The sequence below is a fragment of the Callionymus lyra genome, chromosome 6, assembly GCF_982586985.1.
Source record: "Callionymus lyra chromosome 6, fCalLyr1.hap1.1, whole genome shotgun sequence".
NCBI lineage: Eukaryota > Metazoa > Chordata > Actinopteri > Syngnathiformes > Callionymidae > Callionymus > Callionymus lyra.
In genome coordinates this window covers 31,533,368-31,554,167 of record NC_141823.1, presented here as the reverse complement: position 1 = coordinate 31,554,167, position 20,800 = coordinate 31,533,368, and the positions used below count along the sequence as shown (strand labels likewise).

Here is a 20,800-nt window from a genome sequence, read left to right as displayed (position 1 = left end):
TTCTGGATATCCCTGTTTGTGTTTGTTTTTGAGTATTTCAGATTTGCATTTTGGGCTGAGAGAAATCATAATCGATTGCTGTTTTTTTTACTTTTTTTTACTAGTGTGTATAGTATTTCCATTTGCTTGATAACAAGTTCAATAATATTTGATCAATTTACTATTATTTATGCATATTCTGGGTGTCCATTGTTCAACCATTTATGACATGACATGCAAATGTTTTAGTATGAAAAATATCAAAGAAACACAGACATGACAGCAAAGATAACGGTTCACCAGAGTTCAACAAATGCATGAGCATCATTTAGTCAGAATAATTGTACATGATTAGTGAAGTCTTCTCAGATGAGGCTGGCAGGTTCTCATCTGACAGTAGTAATGAGCTGGAGTGTTCATCATGTTCAGCTGTGATGTTCTTGTCTACTTCAAAGCGTTTGCATGAGAATTGAGAGCCATAGGCAGGAACAGTGACATCATCCTGGCACAAGGTCTCACTGGCCTGCATAGTTTTATTTGCTTCTCTAAATCCCTCGACTGGTCTGTTGTTTTGGGGGTTTTTTATGCATCAAACATCTGCGAGAGTAATGCGGAGTGACTTGGGCTGTAAAGAGGTAGACTGGCAAAATGTGAGGGGGAGTTGTGTCTGGAAATATACATTGAATATGGACACATACCTTTCACTTTTTAGACGAGAGGTAAAGGATATTAGCTGTGTGATCTAAAGTATGCATAACATATTCAACAAAAGGCAGAAATTGCAACTAAGTCACTATAGTCCCTTGGTAGTGGAGACTTCCTGTACTGATGACAAACCTTTGAGATTGACCAATCACAGCAGAGTGGGCATGGATTTCAAGATTTCATCTCCAGAAATACAAAGTGTCTTCGATGGGCTTAAGCATATTTTCTAATGTAAATATTTCATTTTATACAAACAGTCACATACTGATGAGTACAATAGCGGTCTTCGATCAACTTAATAGACACTTAAGTTTCCATTTAAAAAATAAATTAAATACATGATATACAAGATTGTGGAAACTGTAGAAATCTACCAAGCACAAGAGGAAATAGTGTCCATTGAAATAGTGTCCCTAATATTAATATGTAGCATCTTCCATTGAAACATGGACACAATTTTTGTGTTTAAATAGACCGACCACTTTGTTAACATGTTATGTTGAAGTAATCAATATTCTAATGCATGAAATAATTGTTATTTTGATACACAATTTCATGGGGAAAACACATTTATTGACATTTTTTCATTGTGTCCTCCTCAAAGTTAAGTGGACACAAATGGTACGGCCCTGATGAAGCTTAAAAAGTGAAGCAGTTTGCATAAATAGTTAGTCAACATAATGTAAACTATAATCAGTTATCTATTAATCACTAATATTTGATAAAAGCAATAGCAAACCAACGTCAGTAGGGGCCGTGGGTGTGTGAAGTGGGTAAATAGACTGTATAAAAAGCTGCACTGATGAAAATATAAGAAACAAGTTTCTTGATTATTTGGAAGCTTCCGAAACTTGAAAACCTTCCAACAAAAGGGTTATTTGTTGCATGATGACCTAGACAAGGGAGCTCTGTCACATTGTTATATCTTGTGAAACAATAACACAGTATAATAAACTGACAAATGGAGTATTATACAAAAATATCCACAAATCACTAGACTGAATACCTTTTGGACACATTAACCGATTCTAAATGTTTTATGTCTCTTTGGGTTTCTGTTGTCTTTTCTTAAATCTGACCTGCTCAGCGGGCCAGAGGGTTACCCAGACCTGCCGCTGTTGAGGAGAGATTTCCACGTATTTCTTTTACTTTCCTCCTCAGACACACTTAGAGGCCAGATGGAGAGCGTGGAGGGGAGGACTATATCTGTACCAGCAAGTGTGAACGCTCGGGGCTCAGAGAGCGCTGTGGATGACTCCATCTGAATACAGATTGGGTTTAATTCTGGGGGCGTCAAGCTTAAAGGTGAAAGTTGCCTTGTTACACTTTGTGAGCGTCTCGAGATTCAAGTAGAACCTGCTGCTGACTTGTGTGTTGAGCGTCTGCCTCTCCCGGAGCAGAGCGAATCATTTTAGGATGACGGGGGGTAAAGACTTCCATAATCCCACCATCAGGTTCAGAGAGTTGCCCTACGGCACCACCGTGTCGACATTTTGGAATCTCCCATCTGAGTGGTTTTTCATCATCCCGCCTGCTGCTGTCAGGAAAGGTACAACAGCACGGCTGAAAAGAGAGCTCGGCTCAGCAGCCCCTGCAGATAATTGACAGTCTTAACACATTTGAATAAGTGTTCCATTAGCGAGAGTTGTTGTTTTTAGCCTGAATTGTTTACACAAAGGATTTGTGTTGTGCTTTTGATAATCAACGGACTATTAAGTACGCAAATCAGTCTAATCCACCCATTAGCTAATCGTCCTGTCCTGGAGGGCTTTAAACTATTGAGTCTGTCTCCGTTGAACTGCATTAGTTATTCTACTCTAATAATTGATAGAAAACTCTTGGCAATGTCTGATATTTTCAGGTTCATTTACGTCGGCCAAAACTGCAGCATTCATAACACTGGACCTTCGAAGTATTAAAGGACAATTGCAAAGATCTGGAAGAGACACACCAGACTCCAGGTATTTTTGGCCGATGGATGAAACTTTTTGTTTTAAACAATATCAACATTATGAAGGCTGATTTTTTGAAGGCTGTTTTGTACGTTGGACAGTCGCTGTTCCAGCCAAATGTTCAGAGCAGAAATGTACGAGGTAGACAGGAGGCACCTCCACTGAACATTTTATTTTATTAAGAGATTTGCAGGACCTGTCCGGCTGTAATACTTGGTCTCATCTTGAAAACCTTCTTGTCTTGTCTGGCCCTTTGGACACAAAGCGTCCCTGCAGCCTTCAATCCTGTCTAGTTTGGACACCGACAAAGAATGACTAATGAGTAGTGTGAAAATTGGAGAGACTAATGTATCTTGACTTATTCCTTAACACTGGAGGGCTTTGGAGTACAGCAGGATGAAGTCATTCTTTAGAAATATGTGGGGAAATAAATAGGGTAAAACATGTAGAAATAATTGAGGTAATTCACAAAAACAAATAAATGGAAATACATGTGCACAGATAATATATAAACAATCCTGGCATGTTTTTCTTATGTACACATTTTTCAGAATTAAATCAGTCCTATCTTTCAATATTGTAATACTAATAGTAAAAATCTTTGAAAAATAAAGGGTTAATTCTGTCCTTATTCTTTTCACATAGTGTAGTATTGTATTAAAACAGTATATGCTACTATAATGTTGTTGATGTTATCTTGAATTTAACTTAACAGATAAAATGGCTGGCATGAAATAGATCCGTCATTTATCTATATGCAAAATTCTTACATGCCTCGTCCGAAGTCAGTATGTCTTTTTTTCTCCATCAAAGTCTCTTTTTGCTGCTAGTACTTAACCAGTTCTTCTGTTTGTAATTCTTAATAACCAAGTAGAATCTTCAACATGTGGCTAACGTTTTAACAGCTAACTCTCCATAAACATAATGCAATACTGGCCCACAAGAAGAAGGAAGATAATATATATTGGGGAGAGAAAATGGCCTCTTTTCTACTTAAAAGGGTTCTAATGGTATCACCTCTTGATCATGAGTTTTTTTTTTTTTCAATTCTCCCAATTTAACTGTATATTTGCTTCATGTACCATAACATCACCTGGGTCACATTTTAATTTCTGTCTGTGTCTTTCAGCCGTCGCCATTTTGCAAACTATGAAAGGCATTTCATTATAGCATCCTGTCTCCAACAATTCCACAACCATTGGAACTTTTACACGCAGTTTTGGTAAAGTAACCCTCAATCCACAATTCAGCCTCTAGACTGCACAAAAGAGCAAACAGACTACAGAGAGATTAATAAACTCTTATCTACTGCCTTAGTGAATATTCCCTTTAGAACCTGATACTTTTCTTTTCCATTGGAAGAAGAACAACTGTTTTTTACATTTTCTTACAATTATGTTGAGTTTGGAATACATTCCCCTGCTGTAATTATTTTGGGAGCAAAAGATTGTAGAGGTCACAAATTAAAATAAATTGGCTGGTAGTGTTATCTCAACATAGCAAGCAAGAATTTGAACTTCTGGTCAACCCGGATCTGAGCAACCTCTGCCAATTTAAACATCCTATGACCAAATATAGGGGTCTCGTTCTTTCTTCAGGTGTAGCAATGGTGTGAGGCATGGAAGGGTCTTTGGAAACCTACTCCAGTACAACAATTGTTAAAACTGTTTAAAAGATGACTTGAAGTCCTCCTGGACATGACGGTTCCCTCTCTGCTCATGAATCTAATGAAAAAAAAAATGTCCAGGCCGATGAAGCCAACAGAACCACATCATCCACAAAAAGCGTTGATTCGATCTTCAGCTCACTGAGCTGCAAACCTTCTTCTCCATGAGTGCACCTGGAAATATTGTCCCAAAGAAAAAACAATAAAACCAAGAGCAGGATTGGTGACAAACACAGCCATGGTGATGGTATACCAAGGCCCTGCTGGAATGGTTATATTGGGGTCTTTTACTTCATGTTGGAGCTTGAATGGGACGGCATTTTACATTGTATTTTTATTGAAATAGCTGGCTATTGGTAAAAAACAATTTCCCAAAGGAGACCTCCTGAGGGATCAATAAAGTTTTACCTTACCTTACCTTACCTTATTCCAGTAGACAAGAAAGGGTAAACTAACTTTTAACTCGAACCCAAAAATGTGAATTTATGCTCAAGATGAATAGAGAATGTTGCTTTGTCCATAGCCAAGCCCATGACTGGATAGTTACCCTTAACACAGTTGAGGTCTGATCTTTAGTTGGTCAAGTCACCTTTCAAGATGTTGTCATGATGTCGTCATTAATAATCAAATCACCTCACAAGTGAGTAAAGCCACAATATCACCACAAAGTAAAGCCCAGTGAACTTTTAAGGTATTTGTTTACAAACTGCTAGTTTCAACATTTAATTTATAAGGACATAGCAATATTCTGTTATACAGGATAAAAGGGATTTAGATTAGATTAGATTGATTAGATTTTGTTGGAATTTCTTGGGAAAATTCCGTTGGGGAATTAGGGATGTTCTTGCAAGTATTTCATTGTAACAAACAAATAATGATAATGAACTGATTTTCATGCTGAAAAAATGTCTATAGTTTACTCCTGTAGCATAAGCATAGAAGACCACACACACAAGATCCTTTCATCCATGGAATTATGGTGTTTCTGCATCAAGTAGATACATATTTATAAAGATCCCACATACATGTTTTTTTACACGTGATGATTTATTGCTCATCATTGCAGGCTGACATTTTATTTTCATTAAACAACAAGCATTATTTGTCACTCAAAGATCTTTTACGGTAACATTCACAATATCATCCAGATTCGAACACGGCTGTTGAAAACATCATTATTACTTTTTTGCCCACCGGACTGTGAAGACAACAACCTTCAGCCGGAAGATCCTGGCCTTGATGGTATGCCCTAAGGTTCTGTTCTTGGCATAATCATTTTTTTTCTTTCTCATATCTTGGCCTAGGCAAGCTCCATCCATAAGGATACCACTAGAATTCATTATTATGCAGATGACACGCAACTGTAAGTTCGTGTTTCTCTCGGCTGTTCACAATCTTCTTGGCTTCCTTTCCTAAAATAGACTTTTGGTTAATTGCCTTACCTCTGTCAGGACTCATTCATTGTATGATCATTTATTTTTCATTGTCATTGCAATGATATTTTCAGGTATGTTGATAATGTGGAGAGAGTCTGTTTAGTTGATGTTCTTATCCTGAAAAGAAGACGTTTTCATTCGTTATATTGTCTTCTGTCTTCTTGATGCCCCTGATTTGATTATACCTTGCAAAAGTTTATCGTCGCTTTCTCATATATTTAATACAGACTGTTATAGCTGTGTGCCTATTACTTCTTAAATAACAAATTGTGACATAACTAGAAAGTCTCTGCTAAAGGATCAATTTACGTTGGTATACAATCAGTACATACAATGACCTGAATGTTCATTAGAGGTATTTACATAACAGACAGAAATAAACAAATGCAAACGCATAGCCTGTTTGGTAAAGATGGCAAAACAAATGCATTAAACATACTGATTACCACCAAGTTGTATCAGTAGTCAGAAGCACATGAAGAGCTCGGAGCATGAATTGGTGAACATTGATGGCTTGGACAAGAATAATTATGATATATCAGAAAACCTTGTCTCTTCTTTCCAATAGCTTTCTAAATGTTTGAAACTTTTGAGACGTACGCGAAACAAAAGTACAAAAAGGCTAAAAAAAAAGATATGTTTGCATTCAACAAGATGAAGAGGGTTCTTGGTGACCGTTATCTTTGTAGCACAGCAGGTCACAAATGTGGCCTGACACCAGCGGGTACAAGAAGCCGGCCTGAGTAACCAGCGTTGTTGAACTCTGGCGATGAGTGTCATGGCGAACGGAGTGGCAGTGGCTGTGCCGCCGCAGCCCAGTGTCAGGCTGTATCCATGAGACTGAGGTGAGGTGAAGAGACAGGCAACACGCCAGCGGAGCGTTACCCAGCCCTATGACTCAACCTGTCCGGGTGTGTTAGCCACGACTCAGTCAGAGCTAAGAGGGAACGAGGCCAATGGTATTGAGTCACTGACACACTAGACAGTCCCCAGATCAAGGAGCAAAGGAAGGGGGAAGTCTTCTGTCATCTTCTCACAGGATTGGGGAGTTATTTGCGTGGGAGCAACCTTGTAGATCCATTTGCTATTGTACATTGAAGCCCTTTTATATCAACCCCCTATCGGTGTGTTCACAATATTCCCCTCAGAGATAATGTTTTTTCATCTTTTTCTTTCCCCCTCTTCCATATAAGATGGAGAGACTTGTCATCTCAAGTTCTACTTGAGCTGGTCCTTTCACCTCTGAACCATGGACGACAGTTTGATGGAAGTCCAGAATCATTAACTTGTGAACCAGATTATATCCCTCACTGTTCTGTTAAAAACATGGATTTTACTACAGTGCTGTTGCTGACACACTTTGTTGTGACGCTAGAACAAAATCATTTTAACCTTCAATTAAGTCACAAATGTTTCAACACACTAATGTTAGCTGGAAATTTTCTTTACATGTTATGTCAGAATTAAGTTTGTGGTTAAGAAAAAACAATTATTTATGTTATTATACGCTATTGTTTTTAGCTTATTCCTTACCATCCCTATGAGTTTGTGTTTCCAACCCTGTAGTTTACATTTAGAAAATTAATTTGAACAATGAAATGTGGTAAACCTTTTTGTTGCTCCCATATAAAGTTAAGTAAAGTTTTCTTCCACACCACAGGTTCACAGATATATCAAACAATTTGTCAACATGTAAATAAATCCGGCATGAACTGATTTATTGTTTGTATTTATGAGTCTGATTTGTACTTCTTGTTAACAGCAACAGACTATATAGGATGGTCTTCCTGCAGCGAAGAAAATGAAAACCTTCACGCTCATTTACTACGTAACGATGGACACATGGACTTACTTTATCACAAAGTCAAGGAGGAATTGCACCGGAACATGTTACTGTAATACATAAGTACTGTTGATACATTTTTTGGAATGTGTTTTTTTTAATTATCACCTTAAGAGAGACTGGGGGTGGTTTTGGAGGAAGGAGGGGTCACCAGGAATTGATTGGTGTTGCTTAAATTTTACAAATGGGAAACGTGAAATTGTATACTATGTCGTTTTCTATTGAAAATTGAGCATAAAACTTTCAAATAAGGAAGTTGTCCGGCACGGTTTGTTTTGTATTCCTGCACTCAGATGTTTGTAGATTATCTTCTCTTATAACAGTAGTTGAATACATATGAGACATCTCTATAGTTGTGTTTAATGATTAAAACAAGAACATTTAGTAACCTTGGGCAAATTAACTCTTTTTTTCTTTGGTCGGATAAAATCTAAGTTCAGTCACTAAAACACTAATGATGGTTTAAACCACTGTACAGCAGCTGTGTGTAGTTATGCCTTCTCGGTGTGAACACACAGTATGCAGTAAAGCCTCACAGTTGGTGGGTGGACAGACAGGAGGTCACGAAAAAAGCATCCACTCGTTAGTTAAAACGTCCCACCTTTAATTTACATGTATCTTGTTGACTGAAGTGGAAATGCTATAAACATCTCTAAGGACTAATTAATGTCTCTTTTAGAAACAGTTCTCATACCAAACATGTTATTTAACTGCCAGATAAGAACAAAAGAGGCACAATCTCTGCACTGCTTAGAGCTCAAGTGCTGCGTCGATGGGTAACTATAATATGTGAATCAGCCCCTGCAAATGTCAAACTAATGCCACCTCAGTGACCTGAGTGGGAAAGATCAGGGCTGTTTGAACACATACAAGTAAACTTCTGGTTTTGCTATTTATATATATATATATATATATATATAAATGTGTGTGTGTGTATAAAAAAGTACACATTTGTATGTGTAATTCTTGGATTTACTGACCAAAAATGACACAGGCATCTCACGAAGGATATGTACAACAAAACTCTTTGTAGGTAAATTATCTTTAGCTTTAATTTACATTTCAACAAAAAGTGGCATATCTATTATTACCCATAACCCTTACTGTTTATTACAGCAACTAAACGCTTACTATAAGCTTTTTTTCTTGTCTACACTGGTATATGTGCCTTTTCATAATTACAGATAAGCTTAAATCTTCAGGCAGGATTGGCCATCACCCTGATTTTTAGCTCAATCCACAGATTCTCAATATTCATAGGTGCTGAATTGAATCCACTCCAAATGATGTTGTTCAAAATCTTAATGTGTTTCTTTCATGGTGCTGTTTACAGTGATTATGTTTCTTGGTCCATTGGCTGAAAAACACCTCCAATGCATTAGGTTCCCACCACCATCATGTTTGACAGTGGGGGTGTAATTCTTAGGGTTGAAGGCATCTTTTTTTCTTCTTTTTTTTTTTTTACCTCAAATGGAAGCTACATCATTGTTCCCAAAAAGAAGACTTCTTCTTTGTGAGCTTTTGTGTCTGGAGAGGTATCTGGGGAAGTGGTGTCCTCCTTGCTCTGCAGCCATGGAACTCAGCAGTGTGCAGTGTCCGTCTTCCTTGAGAGGTTGCCACCAGCAGAACCTTGATGCACCAGGATGGCCTTCATGGGATCTTTGGAAACTGTTTTTCCCCTGCAAAGTTGATTTAATCACAGTAATTAGGATCCTTCAGAACATCTTGGACTGTTTGGAAGTGTTGAATTGCTGTAATAGCAAATAAAAGCTTTTCTAATGATTATCCAGAAGGTTATGAACTTTTTTCTGTTTCTTTTTGTTAAAATGTAAATAAAAACTGAGAAAATATTTCAGGCTTGTGAATATTTTGGGGCTTCACTGAATTATATTTGTAAATATATTTGTGGCTACACTCTGGTGACAGTTAACAGACATGTATAACCACATATTGAGGTATTCCTAAATGAATTCACAACTAATTAAAATGTTTACATAATGAAAACACTAATGATTTCTCAAGCCAATAAGGGCATAAATCACAAGAACTGTTTGTGCTGCATAAAGGAGCATTGTTCAAATAATAATTGGAGACTACTTCACAAGTTATGACTGTTAAACCAATTACAGAAAATACCAGAAGCAGAAATGTTACCTTGTGCTGCTATAAGCGCCATATCACAGCATAGCTGAGGTTCATGCAGGCTCTGAACAAGACCAACGGCAATAATAGCGACGTTTATAACAACAAAACATTACAACCAGCTAAAAGTATATGTTGTCAATGAATATTGCAGTGTTCTTATCCGATAACGCAACACTTCGATGAGACAGACACATAGAAGTGATCAATCTCTAGATTTAGCACTATTTTGAAATAGAAAGCCTTTTCCTTACAATTTGTTTATTATCTTTTTTTAGGCACAATTTCACTTTTTGCTTTGAGCGTAGTTTGAAGATAGTCTCTGTAGAAGCCTCTTGGATGAGAGGGGAAACGTCTTCCCAAGAACCGCTCACAGTCCAGTTGCCTACGTTTGGAACCTTCAGAATAGTCCTTGTGTACAGATAAGAAACACTATACATAAAGGGGTTTATTTGGGATGCTACTACATAGTTTAATAATTATTTTTATTTACTATATTTTTATACTGCTGAGAATCAAGAGGGGATGGAGAAATTATGTAAGTGCTGTATGTGGCCTCACAGGTGAGAAGTAAGTAGCATTTTTCATAGGAAGACTAATTTGCCAAGTTATTGTAATCTACAAAGTTTGGGTCTCTTTTGCAAACCCTTGGATCACCTGAATTAAAACAAGTAGGGAGTTAATCCACTAATAATCCCTCTATTTATGCACACTGAACAGGAGAAGCAGTTAATCTGAAAATAGCCTAGTCCAACTGTTAAAGAGACACAGCTTATGGCAATAAAGCCTCTTATCGGACATAGACTTATCTCAAAACCTTCAAGTTGGCAATGATGTTGGTGAAAGGATCAGTCTACGGTTAAGTTGATGTTTCGTCACTGATGACTACATGTTTGCCCTTAATTCACTGTAAGGAGGAGCTTTTCATGTAGTGGTATATTAGCTCTCTGCAGAGGACATACAGAAAAATGTGAACAAATATTTCTTTGTCAGGAGAGGTTCCCCCAGTTAACCTTTTTCTGGGTATGGTGAAAGAGATTTACAAATTAAATCCAACCACTATGATGCAATCATAATGATGTCAAAATGAGGTCCATGTTTTTGTTTTTTTGCATTAATCTTCAAAAAAATATTCCCGGAAATTTTAAGAGTATAGATAATTCTCACTATTTAACTTCAAGAATCACAAGGTATCCGATGGATAGACACTGTGCCAGTTGCTTTTGACGGTAGTGACATGAAGTCTCTAATTTGACAATGTGCTCATACATCCTGCAAGGAGAAATCCGCCAGTGGTGGTTCTCTAGCTGGCCTGCTGGCTCAAGTGACCTCTGCCGAGACACAGATCCCCATGGTCTTAATTGTGACCGGAGGATTTTTGCTGTCTCAAGACAAGCTTAAGTTGAGACCTGAGGGCACACTGGACACTGTCACATCTTTGCAGATTCTCCTCTTATTTCAAATGTAAAGTTATTTTATTTTCTAAATGTATATGTCAACATTTTAGCTGTCATTTGAAATCATCATTGAGAGTGCCTAAATCTCTGCAGCCCTATCCCCAGTGACCAACTCCCATATGAAAGTATGATGTGTATGAGACTTGACTACAATGGTGCAAACACAATCTGTGTTATATATTAAAAAGGAATGATTGATCACGGAAAGTCAACCTATACGGCCAATTAAGTGCGATAAGCAGCTGCATTATACAGGAGCAGGAAGTGTATTAACCAATCTCCCCCTGATTTTCCACTTACATATACAGTAAGCAAAAACAAGGGAGAACAAAAAAAATCTAACATAGAGTTAGTTGCTCATCTTAAAAACTTCCACTCTGACCCGCTGATGTTGTGCTGCTGTCACTAGGGTCCCAGTAGCACAGATAGTGATATCCAAATACTAATTATAAACTAACGCAATAAAAATAAGAAAGCAGAGTAAGTAAGTAAGTAAGTAAGTCATTTTTATTTGTATAGAGCTTTTCTAGACCAGGGTCACAAAGCGCTTAAACAATCAAAACAATACTCAATAAAGTATATACTTTAAAGGTCAAGATAAAACTGATAACACAACAGGAGTTCCAGAAAATCAAGGAAAAGCCTGAACAAATTAAAAAAAAAGAGTCAGTCAGAGAGAGTGGTTACACTCAGAACATAACACTTGTTTTGAACTATCAATGTTTATTATTATCATTATTACAACAGGCTATTTACATTGTTGTTGTCTGAGATGTTGATCATTTTTTCTTGAAAATGTGACTTGTCATTTATTTTAGTTCTCAGAAATAAAGTAAACTAATTGAGGAAGATTTCGTCATCACTTCATATCGTTTTTGTAAAATATTTTGAGCAAGTATAATTACGACGGCCAGATATTTGGCTGTCAGGTTCACAACCCTTGATGCAAAATACCAGAAGGATGGAGCCAAACCTACAAGGCAGCAGATTGGCATCATTGCTATCTACAACAAGGCAAACAGAGTTGGCATGTTATTTTAGATTTATACGTCTAGCTATAAACCAACTGGATCTTTGCTGCACAGCAGCGGGTCAATGACTTAACCACACAAGAGATATTTTCACAGACTACTTTGGTGTAGTGACAAGAAGAACAAGATAAAAACATGTCTCTCAAGCCGTGCAGAATAGTTGATGACGCTTCTTTAGGGAGTGGTCTAGGCCACAGCTAACAAGCTGAAGGGTTTCTTTCAGGCGCCATTGACTTGTGGAACCCCTGAGACAGCTGACAGGTACCAAGAGGCTAAGAGGTGTGCAGATGTGCCTGTCAAGATTATCCATCACCAATCGTCACAAGTGCACAATGATAGTATTGAGAGCAGCTTCAAAGTCCACATACAGGCCTGTATTCTCCAGATGGTCTGTGTGCACAGAAGAGATGGTTTATGTTTGATAAACCACTTTATGATTTAGGTTTGATGTGGGTTCATCCAGTGAGAATCATGTGGTTTTAATGTGGGCCAAGACATTCTTGCCCTTGATGACAATCGTATGAGGCCAAGAAGTTGAAAGTCATTTAGAGCTTGCACTGTGGACCTTTAAGGAACCCATTTGAATGTATAGGACACAGGTTTAAACAGTTGCTAGAGAAGGAGATGTTCATGATCTCTGACAGTACTGCTGAAGCCGAGCAGTGCAGTCCTTCAGTACTCACCCTGATGTTTTAACACAGCCAGCCACCTTTTGGGTTTTAAAATTCTGCAGGAGCTTTTTCATGTCAAGCCTGTCTATCCTCATCTGGTGGTGTTGTGAATGTAATACTGGCAGAGGTGGATGGATCCCCTAAATGGGCCGATAGGTTGCACCAGGAAGGGGTTGGGTTATGGGTTCATTGTGCACCTTTTGGTTCGCAGTTCTCCATACAGTCCAGGTTTCAGTGGTGGATGAACAGGAATTACTGTTTGTGGCACTCTTGACAGCTGCAAGAGCTATTTCCCAGCCACACCAAGGGCTGTGGCGTCATTACGGCATTGAGCATAGGTTCCTAATAATGGGAACATCAGCACAACAAACAACTTGAGAATTCATAAAGTAACTATTTCATTAAGGATGCTCAATTGAGGATATATGTTATATCTTATCTCATCTCTAAGTATTAAAATAACAATGTTATTTACTCAATTTGAAGTAATGAATGGCTTGCTTTACTAGATCAGTAGTAGATTGAAAGGAGGCAGGAAGGCTTGGGTTTCTGTTATTTGTATGCGATTGGTTTTGTATAAATTGTGATTTATTTTTTATAATAATAGATATCTTCATTTTCCCATGAAACAGTTTGTTGTGCTTTTTTCCAAACTTATTTCTGACCTTTTAACTTTAGGACTTGCACTGCTTGAGCCATGGTGGTCCATGGCAGAGGTGAACATGTGTCCACAGATTGTATAATGGCACCAGCAGCTCTTGTGAGAAAAGATGAAGGTATTAGTTGTTACAGTTTAGTCCCCCCGGGATCTTGTCTCAAACACTTGTGTCGCAGTCACAGCGAAGCCTAATTTGCCCCGCATTACTTGACTCGTCTGATCAGAGGTTTGTCATGATTTGTCCCAACACCCGTCTCCTGACTTGTCAGATCCCAGCATCTCCACACAAGATAAAAAGGAGCACACAATCTCGCCTTTGATTTTGAGGCACAATCATCACTAGCTTCATTTGGCATTTAACACAGCTGCCATTTCTCTTCCTGTTTCTTCTGTGATCTTTTCACTGGTGATTACATCTCCCTGTGTTTGTGTGGCCCTCTGTGTGCGACATTTAGACTCAACACTGGGTTTACAGGAAGATCTGCAGGACTCAGACAGATGCATGATTTGTATACAAGTCCAGATCAGCAGTTCTGTTCGCAGATCAGGTGATGCACCCCTGTGCTTTTTTCTATCACAACTGGTGAACTGAGTGGGTTGTGAGAAAGTGGCTTGTTTGTTCACTCATTTCCTTTACCGTAGTGAGATCAGAGGGTGACTAGAGAAGCAGGTCAGCATCCTATCATAGGCTAACAATCCTTCATGCATATACTCAGATATATGTACAATTTCATATTACTTCACCTACTTGTTTTCAGACTCTGGGAGGAAACCTCTGCCAGCTCTGGAAGAAAACTCCAAGCAGATGTCAGGAGTTGCAACATTCTGTGCTCCTGTAATTCTACAGTTTTGTTTTTTGTTTTACCAATAAATACTGTCCCACATTTCATATGTCTTTTATTTTAACTATAAATAGAATAGAATCACAGTGTCTTTTGAATCCTTATCCCTTTACTGGCAAATCAACCCAGTAAACAGTCGTCTCTCAAAGAAAGTAAGTAAGTAAGTAATTTTTATTTGTATAGCGCTTTTCCAGACCAGGGTCACAAAGCGCTTAAACAATCAAAACAATATTCAATAAAGTATATATTTTAAAAATAAAGATAAAACTGATAACACAACAGGAGTTCCAGAAAATCTAGGAAAACCCTGAACAAATAGAAACGTCTTAAGGTGTTTCTTAAAGGAGTCAGTAGACTCCATCAAGCGTAAAGAGAGAGGAAGATCGTTCCAAAGCTTAGGAGCAAAAGCCTGAAAAGATTTCTCTCCTTTGGTCCTGAGCCGTGTGCGTGGAACCATCAGTAGATTCTGATCCACAGACCTCAGAGCCCAAGCTGGGGTGTAAGGCTGGATCAGATCAGTGATGTAAGGAGGAGCCTGACCATGAATAGCTCTGAAAGTAAGAACCAGAATTTTAAAGTTGATCCTGAAACAAACTGGAAGCCAGTGAAGAGTTTTAAGGATCGGAGAAATGTGAGTTCTTCTACTTTCAGCATACACACATGACACACAGAGACACAATCAACACAACTTATACACAACCAAGATCCTGTCAGCACATTTACACCTTCATTTGATCACAAATAGCTCTCATGTAGCACATAAACAGTCATGACAAACTGATGCTCACTTCAGTACTTCTAGATTACATTTTCTGATGCCCTCGATTCTTATCTTATCTCTGACGCTCCTTGTTATCTGATCTCACACGGCCTGTTAGTGGAACGAACTCAACTTTAGTACAGGGAGGAACCATGAGGGGAAAGCTCAGCAACAAAATTAAGAGCATCTGCAGCGCCCTCTTGACCTCTCTATGATGAACTGTGGCAGGTGGCTCATCACTTACCTTCACTTCAACAGCCGGGACCTGAATACGTCAAAACATTTTGGGTACTCCTACTTTCATGTGTCCGATATCCTACCAGATCTGATTGCGAGAAAACAGGAAGAATCCAAACTCATACTGTGCAATTTTCCAAACAGTTTAACCCCTGTCCTCTTATCCCTCTCTAACTTATCCCTTTTTTTTATCCCCTTAAAAATAATGTTAATTTTCAACAAAAATCAAACATTGAGCCTCCTCACTAACATTTTTATTGTCTAGATGATTTACATTTCCATGATTTATTTCACTTAATCCTCCCGGCTGGAACTATTCTAATATACAGCTGGGTGGGTGTTGATTTAATTCTATAGCTGACCTCACACTTGTTTTAACTTCACCAAGTGACCTGCTGTCAATTTATAATCAATTCTAATAAAAATACCAATGTTAGTAAAGATGTACAGCTCGTATGTTAACCTCCCAAGAGCAAGTTCATGCTCATAAATCTCTGAACAGTCTGCAAGAGGATGCAAGACTTTGCCTTATTTTGTTTCACCATTTTTCCTGGCTTTTATGAAGTTTCTTCCAGCAACTGTGATCAATCTTAAGGGTTGTGGGGAAATGACAACTTTACTGTATCGAGATTTAGCAGATTTGGTCAGGTTAATCTGAACAAAATCCCAACAATAATTTCTTCTGTATTTTTGTTGTTGTTATATCATAATTTTTGTCTTTAACCTTATGCGTTTCACCAACAGGATTTCTAGAAATACCCTTTCTTGTCCACTTCAGCTACGACTGGTCGATCCAGAGCATTTCAAGTCATGAGTTTTCTTTTATTCCTGCCTCTTTCACCCTATCCACTCACTTGCAGAGGGCAGTGATACAATTCTCAAAATGAAGCTGCTGCGATGAGGTCGTATTATTCGATAAAATGATCACTTTTGCACTTAATAATATGATATGCCTGAGCAAACCATTTGACAAACGTTTTAGTAAAATAAAGCTAAATCAGCCCTCGGTCTCCATATTCACTCCACGAGAGAGCTCCCTTGTAAATAGTGGGTTAGATCAGGGGTTTTCAACCTTCACTGTTCCAAGCTCCCCACCCCATTAGCATATGGCCCTTTGCGAAACTCAGAAAATTATTAAATATATAAAGAAACATCAACTTTTAGTGTGTATTTCCTTAATGTTATTTACTTATCAATATTTATTATTTTTTAGGTACTGCTGTCAAATATGGCAATTTTTCTGTTTGGCTGTTTAGCTTGATCTATGTTGCATATTTTCACATTCTAAAAATCTGTGAGAGTTTTTTAGCAGCAGAGTCTATGGCATTACTGTTGGTCTGCTCCTGCCTTCATTTTTCAGGAACCTGTCCATTTCTTGCTTACTAGCTAGCTACAAGCTTGTTGGTTTCACGCGCAAACCTCCAGGTTGACATCGCCACAGTTAGCGTGTTTAGGTGAAGGCAGTTCATTTGTTTTATGTTCAGAGTCCAAAGGGTTTAAAATTGTTTACTTTGTTTAATGTGACGTTATATTGAATTCCGTTATGCTCTTAGCTCCAATTTTCTAAAGCCCCTCTAGTTCCCCCTGGCAGCACTCAGGGGTCCAAAGCGCCCGCTTTGAAAACCGCAGGGTTAGATATTTAGTGTTAAAAAATAATTTAGGAGCAGTAGAGCCTTTCACCTACTTGAGCTCATCATAATCTCTGTTAAGACTTACATCATTAATCCCTGCAAAAAGTTTACTCGTGGACTCAGAGGTCAACTGGAAATGAGTGACATTGTTAATAAGACTTAATAATATGTAATGTTGGTTAAAAAAAACTTCTAATTAATTAATGTAAAGTGTAAATGTAAAGTAGGGTAAGGTGTGATCGTCGGAAACATTCACAACTCTGTTTCAGTTTAAACATTTTAATGGACACAGAATTGACTTCATGGTGTGCATTGCCAACGTTACTCAGACTGTTTAAAGATTCTACGCTTTACAGAACAAAAGTCCAAATCTAAAAGGGGGAAAATGTTGACACAGACACACATCTACTCTTTGAATACTCTCATGACAATCATAATCTCATGTTGGCGCCCTCTGATTTGGACAAACAACAATGTGATCGCACGTTAGAAAACACCATTTGTACATAACTCGAAACAGCACATGAACAATGAAACTGCTAATCTGCACATTTCAAGAGTGATGTTGAGGCTTCAGATGGCAGACAGCACTGCTGCGTGACATTGACTGGCGCTCGCTTCCATCAAAGCTGCATAGGCACCCTGAATACAATGAGTATGAGAAAGACTGGTGCCAATAACTACAGATCACTGCACTGATGACGGCCTTATACAACAGGCCATCGAACTGTGGATCTGCGGCTATGGGCACCCTCACTGGTACTGTAGATCTGTGTGAGTCAAAAATGACTTGTAGAGAACGCTGTCCTGCCTTCAGTCAGCATAGAGGATGAACCCTGAAAAGGTGCTGTATTTGTTGCTATTGCCCCCGTGAGCTTTCCCTCCGTCCAGCTTGATGAAAACCTCGTCGCCAGCATCTAAATGGAGGATGGCACTGTTGCTGGCGTAGTCGTAGCTCTGGTCCTGGTCTTGGGCAATGGCGCTGGCTCTGACCTGAAATAAAACACAGAGATCTGACCATTTATCTGTATTTGGGCTTCTAGTGCAGAATGTTTTTGAATGAATATCAGTAGAATCTGACAGGAATATGACAGAGTCGACTCATTAGGACTCTGAACTCTGATGACTGTGAATGTTACTTCCGATGATGCACACTTAAAAAGGCCTCTGGGTATTGGACTGGACTTCTCCACGAGTTGCCTCATCATAATTACATCATCGTAGGACATCTTTATGTATATATATTAAATTATATATGTATGCACATCATTTTTCACAAGATTAATTGTCTCCCATTTAAAGTCACGATGTACAGCACGAAACTTTTTGTTCCCATTATAACACATTTAAGGGCTGTTGATTACCTTTTTTTTTTGAAACAGTGTTTATTTACAAATTTCCTTAAAAATGTAATTCTACATCATATTTGTATCAATATAAATGTTTTTTTTACAATAAGTTAATCTGGGTTTATCTGTAAATTAACTGGGTATTTTATACAATTATATCTCATAATTACCTTTAAATATTAACACAATAATTAATAGTAATTGAGAAATATTTTTTGTTAAATGGGTTATTTTCCAAGTCAGTATCGCGAAAAAACACTTGGTTTGTCCCCAGTGTCATTCTACCTTTTTTCTAATTCAAGTAAAAACTTTTATTTAACACAACAAAAAATAGTTGTAATCTTCTAAACTACATTTTCAATATTGTTGTAGATTGTGTTCAGATTTTCTAAATCACTTAGATTAAGTTTGTAGATTCAATATTTTTAATATAAACAATTGCATAAAAAGTTAATTTACCAACACCTTCAAAGATGATAGTGTTTGCAAATATTAGACAATGAGGCTAAGTGATGATGAAAAGGTTGTTTTGTTAGTAAACACTGATGAATATATAAATAAATCTAAATAAATTGACAGCTTACTTCAGTCGCACAAATTGTTCAAATTGTGTCCTAATGTTTTGTCGTTGCTTGTGGATTCATTTCTTTTATAGGACCGACAACTGACTGAGAGAATGACAGAAGTCTAAAAGCAAAGTTTCCTAATTGAATTATGTGATTAAAATGTCTCTCCAGCACATTGATTATCTCACAAAACTCGGTCTATTATAGTTTCCTCCTCGTGCAGATGAAAAACTAACGGACCATTATTCATAACCGTTACACAGCCCTTCAAACTCAGGTGTTTGTTGTGATGCCTGTCCAGACTGTGATGTTTTCATGGGGGTGGGATGTCTACGCTGTGATTTGCATGCTTCATGATGACTGTCATTACCTGCGGCTCTAAATAATACTCGCCGCAGTAACGCAGCGAATATCCTGATTTGATATTGAAACGCCCGAGCTGGACAAGCTGTCTGATAAAGGACATCAGAAAGTTTGTTATATTTCAAAGAGCACCAGCTTTGAACCAACTCTTACCTCGGGCACTGTTTTGATGTTTGCACGGTTGAGATACTTCAGCGAGTACATGGCTGGACATGTAACAAGCATAGAAACCCAAACTGGCAGGGTGCCACTTTGTATTGTGATTATCGGACATAGTGAGACTTAAATCTCGTAGGAATGTTGGACTGCTCCGTTAAAGTCAACTTTCACTAGTTTATGCATCTTAAACTCAACAACAAAGACCCAAAAGGTTTCACCCACCAGACCATTTTTGATCAGATCAGCCCACATGCTGGTGCCGTCGCCTCCTCTCATCAACACATTGTAGATGAAAAAGTAAGTGCCTGGGATTTTGCAGGTGAATTTGCCAGACGTGCCCTCAAAGTTCCCTCCAATATTTGTCACCACGTCATCGAATCGCAGAATGTCATAACCTTCTTGGGGATTTCGTAGTCCGGCGTAAAAAGCCACCCGGGGCATGGTGCTGTATGTGGTCGTGCTGACAGAGCCTTTCCCGCCGATGTCTAGAATCCCCGTGCGTACAACATCCACGCCATCCCCGGGTGGTCCTCGTGGTCCTGGTGGGCCAGGCTCTCCGGGGGGTCCCGGGGGTCCGGGTTTGCCTACTCGTCCTTGTTTGACTTGTGAGTTGTGAGCGCTGTAGGTTGGCAGCGAGGCTTCGATGTTGTAATCGTCCGGATCTTCTTCAGTGTCTTCCGAGCGCGAGCCTGTCGTCGCCGTGTCGGTCCCAGCATGCTCCCCCGTCCCCGCGGTGCCCGGGCTGGGGAAGGGGTCACAAACCATGCGGCAAGTGCCCAGCATCTCATAGTGACTGGTGCTGTCGTCCACACCACCTGTGCCAACGGAGCTGACCAGCACAGGAATGAGGACCACCAAAACCAGGACCAGCATGACCCCCACAGCGGCAGCCACCAGGGTCTTCCTCCCGATGCTCAGTCGGGGAAGGGGCTGCCCTGCCAGCGTGGAACTCTCCGGGGTGGAAATGGTGGCAGCTGGGGAAGATTCCACCTGTCCGAACTCTGACAAAAGGTCTCCGACGGTGGAGGGCTGCCCAGGGAGAGCTGGCGTGGGCTTCTGAAGGAAGAAGCTGTGTGGGTGAATCAGAAGCAAGCAGAGAGCAGGACAAAAGTGATGTGAAAAAGGGGAGAGTGAGCGGAGAAGGATGGGAGATTGTAGAAGAAGCCAGAGGAGGAGAGAGAGGAACAGAGATGCGCACAGGCGGCGTCTGAGTCAGGGCTGAGGAGGGCACTTTCCCGCTGGCAACTGTGAGCAGCCATGAAACACAGACGGCTTCAAGTAAGAACAAGAACACAACGGAGATTCCATCAGACTGAACATTGTAGATCACATTTGATGTTGACGGATAACCAA

The 20,800-nt window shown here is 39.0% G+C and overlaps 1 protein-coding gene across 1 annotated transcript; it reads right to left on the bottom strand.

Annotated features, from left to right (window-relative positions):
* Positions 1 to 17,370: 17,370 nt before the first annotated feature.
* Positions 17,371 to 20,487, bottom strand: LOC148078795 (C1q-related factor-like). The gene is made up of 2 exons (XM_087793515.1): positions 19,670 to 20,487; positions 17,371 to 18,003 (listed from the first exon to the last, which is right to left on the bottom strand). The coding sequence occupies exons 1-2, from the start codon at positions 20,318 to 20,320 to the stop codon at positions 17,824 to 17,826; spliced, it is 831 nt and encodes a 276-aa protein (XP_087649641.1). The 5' UTR covers positions 20,321 to 20,487; the 3' UTR covers positions 17,371 to 17,823.
* Positions 20,488 to 20,800: the final 313 nt, after the last annotated feature.

Coding starts and splice junctions, on each gene's coding strand:
- LOC148078795 (XM_087793515.1), bottom strand. CDS start 20,320: ATGCTGGTCCTGGTTTTGGTGGTCCTCATTCCTGTGCTGGTCAGCTCC. Junction 18,004..19,669: donor ATCTGATCAAAAATGGTCTG/GTGGGTGAAACC, acceptor GTTTTATTTCAG/GTCAGAGCCAGCGCCATTGC.